We start from the raw sequence: 18,811 nt of genomic DNA, 5'->3' as shown, positions 1-18,811 counted from the left end.
AAATCAAATTATTTTAACAACAAATGATAAAAATACTTTGAGATAAAAACATTCTGGTGTTAATTTTAAATGACATCTTATCTAAGATACTGCTTTTAGGTTGGAGAGTAGTCAAAACTTGTCTTTTTTGTTTCACTGCCTGATTTTCCTTAGTTCAACCTCCCCTTCCTTCCTCCCTCAGGAAGAGTCTTCGGATGACCCTCCAATGTACTCCTAATGCTTCAGGAAATGCTAAACGTCACCTAAAGCTTAGTCTCCACGGGTGCTACTTCCTCCAAATAAAAAATGTGTAGGCCCAAACTCCAAACTGGAAAGGGATGGAACATTTAAAAGTAGTCAAATTTAACCTCTTTAAAATCATCTCCCACTTCAAATCTCTCAGAAAGATAAATTATGGAGCCCAATAGTGGGCTCTGCAGTGAAGGATAGGAGATCTTGATCCTATCAAACCACAGAAGAAAATCAGTGCTTTCTAAGTATTCTTTGTAAATGTGGCAAGAAGGAAATTTCTTGAAACATAAGCCTACAATCTTGACAAATTCCTCAGTTGATCCCTTTGCCCTCTTCTGCTGTTTCTCTCCTTTCTCTGTCAAAACTTAACAAATGTGTGACCTAGGAATTCCCTGGAGGTCCAGTGGTAAGGACTCTCTCTGCGTTTCCACTTTAGGAGGCCCGGGTTCCAATCCTGCAAGCTGTGCAGCAAAAAAAAACCCAAAACAAACAAACAAAAAATGTGTGACCCACTCCTGCTCTTGTCTCCTGAGGTCTCCTGAGGTCATCTTTGCTGTAGCAGTTGGGCTTCCTCCCTCCTGCTCTAATGAATCTTCTCAAATTGTGCTTTATCCACCCTCATTCTCCTTGCCCTTTCGGTTGCATCTGACCCTGCTGACCTATTTCTTCTCTCTGTAAAATGTCTCGCTTGCTTCTGATAGTCCAGAATCCTGGCACTTGCAACACTCTGACCAGTCAGTGCTAGAGACTATCAGTTATCTCCCAATATCCACCCTCCCCTTTTTTCCTCAGTAACAGAATCCCCCAATTTCAATTGGGTACATGGCTGCCCAAAATAAAGATTTACTTCCAAACCTCCCTTCCAGCTAAGGAAGAGCAGGCCCAGGTGACAAAAGCAAAACTGGTATGCATACTTGCTGGAAAGCATCCTTAAAGGGAGAGGTTGCATTCTCTAGTCTCCCTTTTTTCTCTTTCTTGGGTGTTGGAATGCAGATGTGATAGCTGGAGCTGAAGCAGCCATAGGTTATAAAGCAACATGATAAAAGAAACCTAGTTTTCTGACACTATAGAGTCCCGATCTACCTTCTTGGATTTTCACGTGAGAGAGTAATAAACTTGTATTCTGTTTAAGTCACTGTTATTTTGAGTTTTCTGTCACTTGTTGCCAGTCCTGGTCCTCTCTAATGCATTTCTTCCCGACTACTGAATACTCTTTGTCACTTCCACTAGACTGTGCAAATGTTCTTTGGGAATATAGGTTCTGATACTGTACTTCACTATACCAAAATACTTAATGACTGACCTAGATTTCAATGAGCTTATTAGTACATAATTCTGGATGGGTCACTCTTTTTTAATATTAGTTGGGGGTGGAATAAAATAGTAGATGAAGGCTCTCAGTAAAAGAGGTCAGAGTAAAAGATGATTAAGATGCTTTCAGAGTTACTGTTTTTCTCCCTGACTTTAGTTGAAATGTTGTAACTTAATTCAGAGAATGGGTAAAAGATTTAAGAAAATAGGATATTATCCTGGTATACAAAATAATATCTATTCGGCTATATTACTGAATAGAATTTTTTAAAAAGAAATCTCGAAGAAATGGATGAGATTTCTAACTACTTTATCAATCATATGGGTGTAACTTATTAGAGGGAATGACTTTTTCTCCAGTCCTCTGGTTTCTATGAGGGCTTCTCTCTAAATGCACTCCTGGCCTCCTGGCCTTTCTTACTCCTCTTGTCCTCCAGGAGATGAAGGACTTATCTGATTGATACAATTTTGAAGAATGAGTGGGTCATGTGGCTCAGCAAATTCTCTTCTCCTCTCAGGGGCAAGTTTATTCAGGGAAGTACATAATGTACTCTGCCAATGAAGGCAGCCCAAGTATTGCCCACTCAACTCCATTTACTTTTGACTTCTTAACCTTTACTCACAATTACCTTAAACAAACCTTAGCTTAGTTTCCTTTCATTATTAATTTTGAATTAGTGGACCTTAACAGAAAAGTTTTGTGTCGTGTCTTTGTTAGTTTTCAGGTACAGGAAAAAATAATTTACTTAACAGTAACGACAGTAAACCCTTATGTTTCATTTGTCCATATGCCAGGAGTTAGGTTTTCTCTAAAGTCTAAATCACATCTCACAAGTAAAGCATCAATGGTTCCCTGGTGAACTGACAGAATCCGTGACCCTCCCTACATACTCAAACTGCACATAAGATAGTAACTGGGGCCTGAGGCAAGTGCGCCCTCACGCTATTGGGGCGCCCATGCTGCCTATGCAGCTCTACTGTATAAGAGGCATTAACATAATACCAAAGCATTCCTGCGAGGAAGCTAGATGTTTCCCAAGAGGTAGGTTTGCTCATACTTGCTCTTTAAACTATAAAAAAATGTTCTACTTTGCTCAGGGAACAGAAGGTCTAGGAAGGAAGACAGAACATTTCTAAAGACCCATTTTGCTCAATGCTTTACACATTCTAATTCATTTAAACGCTGTAGTAAGTGAGAAGCTATGTTGGGGAAGTTAAAAATTAGTTGCCTAGGGTCACTCAGTAAGTGGAAGTTCCAACATTTGAACCCAGACCTGGCTCTAAATCCCATGCACATTCCCCCATATTACACAGCCTTCCCCAAGCTCTGTTACCTACTGGATCCCATGCAAGGCTATCAGTGACTTAGATCTGTTTTGCAACCTAAGGACTCCACACAGCCTTGTGCCAAAGTTCCAGATCCATTTTTTACATCAGTGGTCTTTGAAACTACCTAGCTGTCTGTGGTGAATTGTAAACACATTTAATAGCCCTTCGTCTCAAGAGGTGGAGGCTAAATTCCTACCATCTGACTCAAGGGTGCCCACATGACCTGACTACAACATGGCAGAAGCAACACTGTGAGAGTTCTCAGCTTGGGCCTGAAGAAGCCTTGCAGCTGTCACTTTTGCACTCTTGGAACAGTGTGCTGCCCAGTGAACTTGGGGTGAGCCTGATGGTGGAACAGAGACCACATGGAGCTGAGAAGAGCCATCCCTGCTGATGGCTCCCAAACCCAGAGTTGTCCAGGCTGCTGACCACAAATGCATGAGTGATCTCGGCCAAGACCAGAAGAACCACCCAGCTGAGCTCAGCCCAAATTGCTGGCCCACAGATTGTGAGCAGAAACGTTTTTAGCCACTAAGTTTGGGGAGAGTTTGTTATACAACAAAAGCTAACCCTCTCTGACCTAGATTCAGAGATTCCTTGCAGCTAAAAACAAATGAGGATAGGTCCAAAGGCCACTGAAAAGTTTACTGGTCATTGCTTACTCATGCATTCTGCTACCTTCAAGCCCAGTGTGATTCAGCGTTAGAGTTCCCTAAACCCAAATAAGCTGGGTCTTCAAGCAGCTGACAGTGATCTGGTCCAGCCTTACCCTCTCATAGGCTCCTTACGGTAAGGACAATTTCCCACAACTCTTTGTATCTCCTCACAGTACCCAGCGTAGAGCCTTCCTTCTATCATACATTCTCAATAAAATTTCTGAATCAGTAGAAGAGATTTTAACCCTTAGGGAAGCTAGAACCTTCCTACAGCTTTGAAGCACAGTGTAACAGTAGCCATGGTAATAAAATTTGGCAACTTTTACAAGTAATGGAAAAAAGCCATGCATACCGGTAACTCTAGAGCTTATGAGATTCAGTCCTTGAGTTTCAACTACATTGTGTTTTGTTTGTTTGTTTTTGTTATTAATTGAAGTATAATTGATTTACAATGTTGTGCTAATTTCTGCTGTACAGGCAAGTGACTCAGTTATACACATATATACATTCTTTTTTTTAAATATTCTTTTCCATTATGGTTTATCCCGGGAGATTGGATATAGTTCCCTGTGCTCTACAGTAGGACCTTGTTGTTTATCCATTCTAAATGTAATAGTTTGCATCTACTAACCCCAAACTCCCAGTCCATCCCTCTCCCTCCTCCCCTCCCCCCGTCAACTACATTGTTTTTAAAAGCACTTTCTAAGTCTTGGGAGACAGTTCAGGCAAAGTATAGAATCAGCAATTTAAATATGTACAAAAGGCTTTATAATCTGTATTTTCTGAGCATGACTAAGTTTTAGCAAAACATTGGAATCAAGCCTCATATCTAACTGAATGGTGCTTAAACATTGTATCCAATGATATCCAATGATAAATTCCTGCTATTGCTTATAGTGCAAATTTAATAGGAACCATAATTCTGGAACACCATATCAAGGCTTTCAAGAGACTGTCACCTCATGAACAAAATAGACTTTATCTGTAAAAGATCAGAGTTAACTTGTTAAAATTGAATTAGCTATTATGGCATTTTCTTCTTTATATCAAAATGTTTTTATTAATATAAAGTCAACATCAGTTTTTCACAAAACAAGTGTTTTGAGTTTAAGAAAAGATACAACTTGGCTTTAAACACAACTCAGAGTGTTCCACTACAATAATTACCATTGGCTAAAAAAGACTGAAGCTCAGAAAAGCAGTACCTTTCACAATGAATCTGCTTTCAAATTTTAGAACTGAACCAGAAACTTAAAGTTGCTAAGTTGCTTGCAAAAATTAAATAGTATCTGGTGACTGAGTTGAATAATGATTACTTAAAAATGCTGTGCCATCATTAACTGGACCCTAGCCATGTGCACCTGCAAACTCAGGTGGACAGAAAAGGCACAGATCACCTTTGGAAAGATAAGGATGACCTACAAGCTGATTCTGAATATTTTTTACACTTGGGATCTGAGCCGATGAGGCAAGATTAGTGGATCCAGAGCCCAAATGTGGAGTATGACATGAGGGACATTGTGCAGTCTCTCAGGGGTTTGTAATTGCTATTCTCCTAGCAATCCCTTCACTGTGGCCTACTGCTTCTTAGCCCTGGGTCCTATGTCAATTCCTAAGTGATTCTAATTTCATGCATTCATTCAACCGAAATCTGCGCAGTGCCTAAGTACTATTTCCTGTGCAATGATTCAGTTATGCATTTTCCTGAAAAAAGAGGGGAAGGAGGAAGCAGGGGAAAAATAATAATTTAGGGAATTGCATAATCCATGCAAGAAATAACAAGTATTTCGGAAACAAACATGCAGACATATTTAAGCTTCATTTAGAACGAATTAAGTGAAAAACAGAAGAAATCTTTCACTGGTACCTGTATCCCAATTCTTCACTAAGGTGAATCATATGAAGGATATACGATTCCTTGCTTGTTCCAGTGAGGCCAGGCAACAATAAGATAGTAGGTCTGGTGCTGGCATCCATATAACACTTACTGTTATCATCATCAAACCAGTCCAGTGAAATCTGTCCTCCATCTGCAGTTTTAATAAGTTCACTGAATGAAATAACACAAAAGACATACATACTCTTTTAGTGTTTCAAGTCATGTCTTAATATTAGTTCTTAATTCTCTCTCTCTTTCTCTCTCTGTATATATATATGCCATTACTTGGTCTCTCAAAATAACTTCTTTCCAGCATCCACTAACACACACGTCACTTTCTTTCATCACATGAATGTCATGAAATTAGTATAATAAAGTATTTCCAGCAAGATCAGTAAAAGATAGTATGTAAAAATGGGCTTCAAACTACTTCAAATATTTATCTTAATCATTTCCTCATTACTCTGAAATACCCAGCATTTAACCCCTATTTGACTGAGGTCACCCAAATAATTCAACAGAGAATCTTGAATAAGTAAACTGCTGATCTGATCACCACTCTAGCCGTTTGACTCAATAATGCAGTCTCCTCACAGAGCATATTACAAATTTTGCTTCTTAAACACTTCAAAGTACTTCTCGCATAGTATCTACGAACTTGAAGAGTTTTCCCAAACGAATAGTGCAAGTTCCAGGCAACAAAAGAAACTCTAGAGGGACTAGATGACTCAGTAAAATTAATAATAAGCACCATTTAAATCTCCTGGTTACTGATATATTCTGGACCATATCTTTAACACCTCAAGGACATTATCCACAAGAACCCATTTGCTTATCAATATGAAGTCCTTTTACTGGGGTCCATCACAGAAAATCCACATTAATTGGCATCCTTCTCACCCCCACCGCCAGCTCAATGCATATCATCAAAGGATCTAGGTCCTCAGGGACAGAGGCATGACAAATTGGAAAAACAGTAACCCCCAAACACTTCTCTCATCTTAGAAAATAAACCATTTACATCAGAGCACCTCCCCCCAACAGTGGTGAAAGGTAACACCTGAATATTTTCCTGCAGCTGCGTGTGTCTGTGGGAGACGTGCCTTCCACCTTCATTCCCCCTTGCTTTTCTATATACTTAACTAAACCGGAGGTTGTATTAACCAAAAACTGGGAGTATGCAAAACATTGTGATTTTGAAGAAATGACTGAAAATGGAACTTCACTTACTTCCTATACTTCACCGGAGGCTTGGAAGTGATGAAAGGTCTCAGCAGTGTCTGTCCTCGACTCTCCCAGCACCAGACCGTCGGGTAGTACGTTTCTGTCACCACAGGACAGTGGTCCTGAAGGAAGCGGCTGAAACTTTCACCCCCTGTCACTAACTGGGGCTTCTGTGGGGAAAGCCAGTATCAGTGAAGTGTCCAGAACAAAGTTTCTGCCAATCTGTAAACCAGAAACAAGCGCAAACTCGTCCCTAGCGCGAGATCCATCTGATTACGTATCCTTCTGGAAACCTGATGCAAATAATTCAAACACAACGAACTTAACAGTGGTTTATTAAACCCTTCTAGGGATTGGAGAGAGTTGACACATGGGAGTCATCCTCAGAAGTGCTAGAGCATCGCGGAGCTGCTTTACCAGGTTAGCGAACGGTGACAGGGCAGTGCCGCCGCGCCGAGGCCAGCAGGGTCCCGCGCGCTCAGAGGGCGTCCATCAGATGCCGGGGAAAGGGCGCCCCGGACGGCCCCAGACAGCGGCACCTCCGGCTTAGCCTGCTGCTGTCACTCCCGGAGAGCTGCCCGCGGCCCTGCGCCCGCGCCATCCTCCGGCTCACCTTGGCAATGCTGCTCATGTAGTAGCAGGCGTAAGCGAAGCTGAAGCCCAGGATCAGGGATAAGCCCACTCCCGAACCGAAGAAACCGATCCGGACTTGATGCTCCAGGTAAAGCGAGAGCTCCCGGGAGAGCATCCGCAGGTCCATGGCTAAGCGCTGCATGGCGCGGGGACCGCGGCGCGCGGGTGCTGCGGCTGGAGGCCAGCTAGCGGGCACGGAGCGAAAGCGGGCGCGCCGGCGCCGCCGCGGACCCTTGACCAGAGCGTCTCCGGCCGGACTGAGCCGGGCTTCCGCCAACGGGCGCGGCCCAGTGGCCCCGGGAGGCGTAGCCCGGCACGCCGTACTCCTCCGGCTCCGCCCCGGCTTCCCCCGGTCCGCCCCCCACCGCCTGCCACTCAGGAACCTTCTTGCGGCGCGTTTCCAAGCTTGCACCCCCGCGACAGTGGATGGTGTTCTCTCGGCCGGGTCGCAGTCAGCCTGAGTGAACCCCCAGAGTTGGGAGAGGGCGGGTGCCATTTCGGAGAAGGAAATGGGCCTGGCAGCGCGCGTTCAGGCCCCGGGGCGGGCACCTGCCCCAGTGACCTTGAACGATTCCGCAAGGGTCTTGGTTAATCCTTCCGGTAAACTAGCAGCTTTAGGGTGCCTGGGAAGAGTACGCTGCAGTTGGAAGATTTGGGGAGTTAATGTCAAAGATATGTTAGGAGGATGCACTATGTAGTGAAAAAAAATCCTACATCCCCCGGGAAGTTGTGTTGCCCCGAAGATTATCAAAAGAGAAAAAATAGTCTATAAACATTCAGTAGTGAAGGCATTCATACTTGACTTTAAATCTTTAAAGTCAAGTATGATTTAAATCTTTAAATCAATCCTTTAAGTAGCTAAGTATGCCTTAAATGAGAAGTGGTTCCCAAAAATAAATGAGGAGATCAAGAATAGGAACTGGGATTCAACATTTTTAAAAGCCTATCTGTGGTTCATTAATGCTCTGAATTTATAGACATATGGAAATTCAGTTACCTAATATACAGACAAGAAACCATTTATGAAGTAGGTCCTCCTAGGCTTATTTATGGCAACATGACTAAAGCCAGGAGATACAGACATCTAAAAGGATTAGAAGTTTTGACAATCCGTTATTATGAGCTCCTCCCACCAAAAGTTACCAGGAGTAGCAAGGCTCAGATAGCAAAAGGAAAAAAGGCAAGGACTGTATAGTCTATGACAAACTTCACAGGATATAAATTAGTGGTAGGGAAATGGAATGGGCCAGAGTGAGCAATTTATTTTATTTGGCTATGATTTGGTCATTGCAACTTGATGGTTGACAGTACCCAGAATAATTGTTACCTTCACTGAGTCTGTTTTATCTTTTAATGTGTAGAGCAGTAATTTCTGCTCTATAGAGTTGTTAAGATGACTAAATGAAATAATGTATGCATTAGCCTCCACCTGAATATAAGTAATTCTCTTTCACTCACTGGCTCTTGTACTTGAGCACACTCAGAAACTCAAATGCACACGGCAGTTGCCATACTTGACAATTTACATGCAGCATTCTTTGCAATACCTGCACCTGCCTTCTACCCTGCCCACCAATACATACAAGTAGATTTCATTTTGCTTAAGTTTGAAGTGAAAAATATCATCAAATAAAATAAGATACTTCATAGGCATCGCAGTGTGTAGAAAGCATGCTGACCTGGGAATAAACAACTCTGAGCTCATCCACCAAACTCAGGCAAACCATTTACTCTTTTGGAGCCTCAATTCCTTGTCTATAAAATAAGATGGTGGAAATGGAAGAGGCCCAAGTTTCTTTCCTATAAGAAGAACATTCACAATCTTCCTTAAGACAAGAACTATTACTTCCAATTTAGATGAGGAAATGAGAGCTCAGACCCCAACACAATCCCCAGTGATCTCTTTCTCCTGGTGCTCATGCCTTTGTATAATCCTTTCTCCTTGAGTGCAGGTACAACCTGTGACTTCTAGCTGATAAACTATGGTAAAAGTGATGTGATGTCACCACTCCTGGGATTACATTATATTATGTGACCCCAGCTTAGCAGACTGGAGCTAAAAGCTCTCCTGATCACCTTGAAGAAGCCAACGGCCATATAAACTACCCATGGAGAGGGCCACATGGCAGAGAACTAGTGGTGGCCTCTAGGACTTATGGGTAGCCTCTAGCTGACAACCAGCAAAAATATGGGGCCCTCAGTCCTACAACGGCAAGAAATAAATTCTACCAATACCCTGAATGAGCTTGGAAACAGATTCTTCCCCAGTTAAGCCTCCATGTGAAAACACAGCCTGACCAACATCCAGAGCACATGGGCTCTGTAGCTGTGGCGCACGTGCTTAGTTGCTCCACAGCATGTGGGATCTTCCCAGACCAGGGCTCGAACCCGTGTCCTCTGCACTGGCAGGCGGATTCTTAACCACTGCTCCACCAGGGAAGCCCAATAGCTCATTATTTATTGTAGGAATGTTTTAAATAAGTTAAAGGTTTCAGCTGTTTCAATCAATGTTCAAAACTGAGAAACCCATTGAGAGACTTTTGCGTTTTCTCTTTATACTTCTCTTTTTAAAATTCTCACAATGAACATTTACTTTTTAAACATTAAAAAAGTTATATATATGTATATATATATATATATATATATATATATACATATACAAAGCTAATTGTAAAGGAGTAAATCACATGAAAAGATATATAGCTAAAAGTAAGAAAGGCCAAAACATTCTAAGACAAGTTTTAAATAGGAACATATCTTCACAGATTTTGTATAATGTGCCCTGGTTCCTTTTATTAAGGAATGGTATTTAGAAACAATGATCTGAGTTCTTGGTTTATAGTTATATATAGATATAGTTGTTTCTGTATCTATCCCTCCGTATTTACATTAAGATAAAGGTGGGTTCAGAATATAACTCTTTTATGTGGACTCCCTGAGGGTTTTTAGGAGGAATTAAACCTCGTAGTTAGCAATGTTTCTGGTTTTTTTTTCCTTTAACTTTTGGACAAAGCAAAAATTCTACCTGTAATAGGGAACACCCTATATCCTTAACCTCTTCAGTTATATGGCAAATCAGCAACAGAAATCAGAGGACAGAATGGTTTATACTGACAGAGAATGCCAGAACTGCAAATCACAAGACATAAACTTAATGAAACACAAAATTTTAGGTTACATTCAGTTAAAAAGATATTGTAGCTCTATATGGATTGTTATAAAAAATTGCAGATGGTCACCAAATTATTTATTAATAAACCACTATGACCCTAAATTCCTCAGTTTTAATACTTATTGCACTAATTGCAGCCCTAACTTTAACAATCCCTAACACTAGCGAAGTCCAACCTTAGCACTAACAATGTGATTTCCAAGTGATTGATTTCTTTGGGAGGAGCAGTATACCCTGGGAACTGAAGCAAGAGACTTCAGGATGAGAAAAGGAGTTAAAATAAGGAAGGGCTCAACTAACAGGCAAAAAGTCATGTTGGAAAGAAGGAATGTACATGTGAGATGCCCTGTGGAAGCCTAGGCAAGAAACAAGTTGAACTTTTTGAAAGCTTAAGAAGTGGTGAAGGAGGCAGATGAGTTTCTGGTTCACAGCCCAATCTGTACTGTTTAGATTTATCACTGTGATCTCTAAAGCTCCCCTCAAGGTTAATTTGTGTTTATTAGATTCAGAGTATGGCAGCCAAGTAGTGTCCATAATAGGGAGATAAATTAGCCTGTTTCCTCCAAGGTAACTGGAGTCATTTGAGAATACCTTCCCATGGAGCAGATTAATTTACAGATTCTAACCCAACTGGAGGAACATAGAGTTGATGCTTCTTCTTCCTCCTTCCCCAGGGAAAAGCCAAAGACATACTTTGTGTAAGACAGAATGACAGACAGACAGAAAGAAAAAGAGAAACTATCATATGGGTTTCAATTGAAGTGGTTGAGATCAAAATTATCTTAATAGAACTTCAATAACTAGCCTTCATGTAAAGATGCAGCTTTCTGATCATATGTAGTTGGAAAGAGAAAGATTTTTGGCCACCTTGACATCTGTGAAAACACTCTGCCCTGTTAATTCCCAAATAGCTTTTTTACAAGTAAGTGTACCCATAGTAGGCAAGTGTAGAGTGGTAATGTGAAACACTGCAAGAATGTGATAAAATCAGTTCTTAAGCAAGGCAACTCATTTAAGTAAAAAAAAAAAGAAAGAAAGAAAGAAAGAAAAGAAAAGGAAAAGAGAATAATATGTTCTTATGTTCTCAGTTGAGTACCTCCAAACTTACCTGTATACACACTCACACTTGTATGACTGATGGGATATGGTCCCTGGGGACATAGGAAAGGGGGGGGGTGATACCCAAACACAGGTGAAGGCAATGTCTTTTCCTACTTTATCAAAGATCATAACCTACGGTAGGCAGAATTCTAAGATGTCCTTCTCTCAAGATTCCTCCCTGTGATATTCAAATTCACCTCGGAGATACTGTGTTTGGTTCCAGATCACTGCAATAAAGCAAGTATCATAATAGAGCAAGTCACACAAATTTTTTGGTTTCCCAGTGCATATAAAAGTTATGTTTACACTATACTTTAGTCTATTAAATATGTAATAATAGCATTATGTCTAAAAAATGTACATACCTTAATTGAAAAATACTTTATTGCTAAAAAAATGTTAACCATCACCTGAAAAAGCAGGGTTGCCACAAACCTTCAATGTGTAAGAATGCAAAATCTACAAAGTGGAATGAAGCAAAGCACAATAAAATGATGTATGCCTGTACTCACCCTTGTATAATCCCCTCCCCTTGGGTGTGGGTGGGATGTGTGAATATGATGGGATATTTCTGTGATTATGTTACATTTTATGGCAAAGATGAAGTGATTTTACACGTGTAATCAAGGTCTGTAATCAGTCGACTTTGAGTAATCAAAGGGGAGATTATCCTGGTTGGACTGACCTAATCAGATGAGCCCTTTAAAGGAGGGTCCAGGGGTCAGATATGGAAAAAGTCAGAGATTCTTTCTTCTGCTGAACTTTAAGAAGCAAGGCTCCATGAGTTCTAAAGCTGCAAGAAAATGAATTCTCCAAATAACTACATGAACTTGGAAGAGGACCCTGAGCCTTAGGTAAGAGTACAGGCTTGAGACTTCCCAGTCGGTCCAGGGGTTAAGACTCACCTTCCAATGCTGGGGATGGGGGTTCGATCCCTGGTTGGGGAGCTAAGATCCCACATGCCTTGCGGCCAAAAAACCAAAACATAAGACAGAAGCAATATTGTAACAAATTCAATAAAGAATTTAAAAATGGTCCACATCAAAAAAAAAACTTAAAAAAAAAGAGTACAGCCTTGGGAATTCCCTGGTGGTCCAGTGGTTAGGACTTGGTGCTTTCACTGCCGTGGCGAGAGTTCAATCAATCCCTGGATCCCCCCACCAAAAAAAAAAGAGTATAGCCTTGACCATTGAGTAGAATGTTAGCAGTGAGTTTTTTATAAATCCCCTTTATCATGGTGAGGAAATTCCCTTCTACTCCTAGTTTGTTGAAAGTTTTCATCATGAAAAGGTGTTGGATATTTTCAAATGCTTTTTCTGCATCAAATGAGATGATCGTGTGGGTTTTTTCCCCTTTATTCTGGTAATGTGGTATAGTTTTCATATGTTGACCCACCCTTGTGTTCTAAGATAAATCCCACTTGGTCATGATGTATACTCTTACTGTGCTGCTGGATTAGGTTTGCTACTATTTTGTTGAAGTTGTTTCTTTTCACCTATATTCATAAGGGATATTGGTCTCTAGTTTCCCTTTTTTGTGTTGGTTTTGTCTGGCTTTGGTATCAGGGTAATGCTGGTGTCATGAATGAATTAGGAAATTCTTCTTCCTTTTTTTATTTTTCGGAGGAGTTTGAGAAGCGTTGGTGCTAATTCTTTAAATGTTTGGTAGAGTTCACTGGTGAGCCTTCTGGCCCTAGGCTTTTTTTGGGGGGAAGGTTTTTGATTTCTGATTCAATCTTTTACTTGTTATAAGTCTGTTCAAATTCTTCTATTTTCTCTTGAATCAGTTTTGGTAGTATGTGCTTTTCTAGGAGTTTGTCCATTTCATTTAGATTATCTAATTTGTCAGCATATAGTTGTTCATGGTATTTTTTAATAATCCCTTTTATTTCTGTAAGGTCTCCACTTTCAATCTGATTTTAGTAATTTACTTCTTCTCTGTTTTTCTTAGTCAGTCTAGGTAAAAGTTTGTCCCTTTTGTTGTTTTCGAAGAATCAACTTTTGGTTTCACTGGTTTTGTTTTTCTATTCTTTATTTCATTTATCTCTGGTCTAATCTTTATTATTTCCTTCCTTCTGCTAGCTTTGGGTGTAGCATGCTTTTCTCTTTCTAGTTTCTTAGGGTATAATTTTAGATTATTGATTTGGGATCTCTCTTCTTTTTTAATGTAAGCATTTTCAGCTATAAATTTCTCTCTGAGCACTGCTTTTGCTGTATTCCCATGAGTTTTGATATGTTTTCATTTTCATTCATCCTAAATTATTTTCTAATCTTTCTTTTGATTTCTTCTTTGACCCACAGATTGTTTAAGAGTATGTTGTTTAGACGTAGAGAATGGACTTGGGGACACGGGGAGGGGGAAGGGTAACCTGGGACGAAGTGAGAGAGTGGCATGGACATATATACACTACCAAATATAAAATAGCTAGTGGGAAGCAGCCGCATAGCACAGGGAGATCAGCTCGGTGCTTTGCGACCACCTAGAGAGGTGGGATACGGAGGGTGGGAGGGAGATGCAAGAGGGGATATGGGGATATACATATGCATATAGCTGATTCACTTTGTTATAAAGCAGAAACTAACACAATACTGTAAAGCAATTATACGCCAACAAAGATGTTTTTTAGAAAAAAGAGTGTGTTGTTTAATTTCCACATATTTGCAAATTTCCAAGTTCCCTTCTGTTACTAATTTCTAGTTTCATTCTATTGTGGCCATATAAGATAGTTTGTATGATTTCAGTCTTTTAAATTTATTGAGATTTGTTTTGTGGCTTAACATATGGTCCATCCTGGAGAAATTTCCATGTTTAGTTGACAAGAATATGTATTCTGCTGTTGTTGGGTGGGGTGTTCTATAGATGTCTGTTAGGTCTATTGGCTTATAGTGTTGAATCTTTATTTCTTATTGATCTTCTGTGAGGTTGTTCATCCATTACTGATATAGCGTATTGGAGTCTTCAACTATTATTGTAGAGCTGTTTATCCCTTCAATTCTGCCAGTTTTTGCTTCATATATTTTAGGGCTCTGTTGTTAGATGGATATATGTTTATAACTGCTATATCTTCTTGAAGGACTGACCTTCTTATCAATATATAATGTCTTTCTTTGTCTTTTGTAACAATTTTTTACTTAAAGTTTTTATTTTAAGCTATTAATCTAGCTACCCAGCTCTCTTTTGGTTACTATTTGCATGTTGCAGTCGGTTGAATAGTGACTGTAAAAAGATATGTCTAAGTCCTGATACTTGTGAATGTAACCTTAGTTGAAAATAAGGTCTTTGATGCAGCTGGGTTAAGGGTCTTGAGATGAAATCATCTTGGTCTTAAGGTGGGCCTTAAATCCAATGATAGATGACCCTACAAGAGAAAGGAAAGGGATATTTGAGAGATACACAGAAAAGATGGCAATGTGAAGATGGAGGCACAGATTGGAGTGATGTATCTACAAGCCATGGAATACCAAGGATACTAGCAGCCACCAGCAGCTAGGAGAGAGGCATGGGATGGATTTTCCCTCAGCAACTGGAAGGAACAAATCTGGCTGATACCTTTATTGTAGACTTCTGGTCTCCAGAACTGCAAGAGAATAAATCTCCACTGTTTTCAGCCACCCAGGTTGTGGTAATTTGTCATAGAGAACTAATACACATGGAATATATTTTTTCCATCCTTTCATTTTCCATTTATTTGTATCTTTTTTTTTTTTTTTTTTTGCAGTACGCGGGCCTCTCACTGTTGCGGCCTCTCCCGTTGCGGAGCACAGGCTCCGGACGCGCAGGCTTAGTGGCCATGGCTCGTGGGCCCAGCCGCTCCGCTGCATGTGGAATCCTCCCGGACCAGGGCATGAACCCGCATTCCCTGCATAGGCAGGCGGACTCTCAACCACTGCGCCACCAGGGAAGCCCTGTATCTTTGATACTAAAGTGAATCTCTTAGACAGCGTATGGTTGGATCATGTTTTGTAATTATTTTTTATCCATTCAGTCAATCTCTGCCTTGTTTTTAAAGACAGCTTTACTGAGGGACTTCCCTGGTGGTCCAGTGGTTAAGACTCCATGCTTCCACTGCAAGGGGCACGGATTCAATCCCTGGTCAGGGAATTAAGAACCCATGTGGCATGGCCAAAAAACAAACAAACAAAAACAAAATAATAAATAGCATTAAAAACAGCTTTCCTGAGGTCTAATTCACATACCATACAATTACAGGGCTTAAAGTGTACAATTCAATGGTTTTTAGTATACTACATCATAAATTTTAAAAAACTATAAATAAATACATATTTATGTAGAAATACATGTGCTGTCATTATATGTATTATATGTGGTCAAATACGTATAACAAAAGTTGTCACTTTAACCATTTAAAAAAAATTAATTAATTAATTTATTTTTGGCTGCGTTGGGTCTTCGTTGCTGCACGCAGGCTTTCTCTAGTTGTGGCGAGCGGGGGCCACTTTCCGTTGCGGTGCATGGGCTTCTCATTGCATGGCTTCTCTTGTTGAGGAGCATGGGCTCTAGGCACACGGGCTTCAGTAGTTGTGTCACTCGGGCTCAGTAGTTGTGGCTTGCGGGCTCTAGAGCGCAGGTTCAGTAGTTGTGGCGCACAGGTTTAGTTGCTCCATGGCACGTGGGATCTTCCCAGACCAGGGCTCGAACCCGTGTCCCCTGTATTGGCAGGTGAATTCTTAACCACTGCACCACCAGGGAAGTCCCTAACCATTTTTAAGTGTCATATTCAGTGACGTTAATTACATTTTCAATGTTGCGCAATCATCACCACTTCCATTTCCAAAACTTTTTCATTGCCCCAAGCAGAAACTCTGTAACCACTGAGCAATAACTCCTCATTGCCTTTCCACCAACCTCTCTGGTAACTTCTAATCTACTTGCTATCTCTATGAATTTGACTATTATAGGTACCTTATATAACTGGAGTCATACAATATTTATCCTTTTCTGTATGGTATATTTCACTTATTATAATGTCTTCAAGGCTCACCCATGTTCTAGCATCAGAACTTCACTTGTTTTTATGGCTAAATAATATTCCATTGTATGTATATACCACATTTTGTTTATCCATTCATCTGTTGATGAACACTTGGATTGTTTCCACCTTTCGGCTATTGTGAATAATGCTGCAATGAACATTGTCATACAAATATTTGTTTGAGTGAATGCATTCAGTTTCTTTGGGTATATACCTAGGAGTGGAATTGCTGGATCATATTGTAATTCTTGTTTCATTTTCTTTTTATTGTGTCAAAACATACATAGCATAACATTTATCATTTTAACAATTTTTAAGTGCACACTTTAGTGGCATTCACTGTGTTCGGATTGTTATGCAACCATCGCCATCACCCATCTCTCATCTTCCCATTAGAATATCCCTGTGAAATGTTGCAAGTGTGGTGGATCTTGGGGGTAGAGAAGTAATAGATAAGGGAAAGTTTGTATGGTTTAGCACTAGGAATTATAATTGCACTCACTCTCAGTTGGCAACATTTTCTGTGATGGAATACCTGAGAGGACTCAAAAGGGTTCATGGTAACACAAGGAACTGCTGGAATTTATATGTTGGGCATCTGGACACATGCCAACAGGGAGGGAAGGATCGCTCTCTCATCTTCCTGGGAACAAAACAAAACAAAACAAAATAGGGCTTCCTTGGTGGCTCAGCGGTTAAGAATCCGCCTGCTGATGTAGGGGACATGGGTTCAAGCCCCGGTCCGAGAAGATCCCACATGCCGCGGAGCAACTAAGCCCGTGTGCCACAACTACTGAGCCTGCACTCTAGAGCCCGTGAGCCATTACTACTGAGCCCACGTGCCACAACTACTGAGCCTGCACTCTAGAGCCCGTGAGCCACAACTACCGAGCCCACGTGCCATAACTACTGAAGCCCACACGCCTAGAGCCCGTGCTCCGCCACAAGAGAAGCCACAGCAATGAGAAGCCTGCACACCACAATGAAGAGTAGCCCCCACTCGCCACAACTAGAGAAAGCCCGTGCGCAGCAACGAAGACCCAATGCAGCCAAAAATAAATAAATTAATTAATTAAAAAAAAATCTAAGATGTCACAAGAGTCTTCTTACATTACATATCACGTTCTCATGGTTGGTGAATCTAATTTGGAAGGACAAAAGAAAAGAAGCGCTGTTTGTTGGCTGGGATTGGAGGAGATGTGGGGATGATGCAAGTGTGCCTCTGCTCCCAAAGACGGATTCTGACAGGCAACAGGTGTGTGGGCTGATACTGTCCCTACTTCTGAGTGCCTTCAAGAGCCAGCATGGCACGCATGTCAAAGATTATGGCCCCTATAGGCTTGCGTTTCTGACAAGTTTGGCCACAGAAATGCTTGCAGTGACTCCTTAGACACCAAACTTTGGCGCTTCTCAAACCTAAGCATGTTGGGATGTGTTAAAAATATGAACCAAGAACCATTATATGTACAAATATTATTAATGCCTTTATCTTACAGGTGAAGTAACTGGGATCAGAGAAGTTAGGTGATTTTCTGAGGCTCACAGAGCTGGCAAGCCTCAGCATTAGCTAGAACCAGTCTCTTCATTTCAGTGCTCGTTTCATTCTACCACGTTGTTTCTATTCAAAAGGTTGACACTGTCTAAAATGTCAGATGATTTCCTCTGAATCTGTTTCAGAATTCAAACAATTTCAGCTTAAGCATTGTATGATATGTTCCAACGTAGTCATTAGTATTCATTTTCCAAAACATATTTTTTTTCTCGAGCATTTATTCCACTTTCTTATTCCACTTTCTTTGGCACTGGTATCCTTGCTTCTACTGCTAGACCAACTGCTTTGGGTAGAGCTGACACCCCATCTAACAAGAGTGACATGAAACCCAGGCCTATCATGACCTCAGAGTTTGATTCAAGGATAGGTACACTTTCCATTCAGAGTCACTCTCTCACAAGGAGACTTGCTGAGAGTGTTGGGAGGGTGCGGGGAACCTCTTTTCTGCTAGAACTTCTAGCAGTAAGGATGAATGAAGCCAGGAGCTTGAGGCCACTTAGACTATAAAGGAAGACAAGAAAAGGAAAGGCAGAAATGAGAAATGGGGCTTCCCTGGTGGTGCAGTGGTTGAGAGTCTGCCTGCCGATGCAGGGGACGCAGGTTCGTGCCCCGGTCCGGGAGGATCCCACATGTGGAGCGGCTGGGCCGCTGAGCCTGCGCGTCTGGAGCCTGTGCTCCGCAATGGGAGAGGCCACAACAGTGAGAGGCCCGCATAACGCAAAAAAAAAAA

General features: G+C 41.1%; 1 protein-coding gene across 2 annotated transcripts in view; it reads right to left on the bottom strand.

The window, feature by feature from the left end:
• Window positions 1-7,521, bottom strand: part of ABHD3 (abhydrolase domain containing 3, phospholipase) — a 38,061-nt gene extending 30,540 nt beyond the window's left edge. Inside the window, exons 1-3 of one of the 2 annotated variants that reach the window (XM_024757861.1) lie at window positions 7,244-7,521; window positions 6,637-6,800; window positions 5,395-5,577 (exon numbers count right to left, since the gene is read on the bottom strand). In XM_024757861.1, coding sequence (XP_024613629.1) covers window positions 5,395-5,577; window positions 6,637-6,800; window positions 7,244-7,405 — 509 coding nt within the window. In that variant the 5' untranslated portion in view covers window positions 7,406-7,521. The remainder of the gene's footprint in view (window positions 1-5,394; window positions 5,578-6,636; window positions 6,801-7,243) is intronic. The other variant, XM_024757862.1, reaches the window with a different exon arrangement.
• Window positions 7,522-18,811: the final 11,290 nt, after the last annotated feature.

Source organism: Neophocaena asiaeorientalis, unplaced genomic scaffold (assembly GCF_003031525.2).
Source record: "Neophocaena asiaeorientalis asiaeorientalis breed wild unplaced genomic scaffold, Neophocaena_asiaeorientalis_V1.1 scaffold142, whole genome shotgun sequence".
Classification (NCBI taxonomy): Eukaryota; Metazoa; Chordata; class Mammalia; order Artiodactyla; family Phocoenidae; genus Neophocaena; species Neophocaena asiaeorientalis.
The sequence above is the reverse complement of the archived record's forward strand: the minus strand, read 5'-3'. Positions and strand labels throughout refer to the sequence as shown.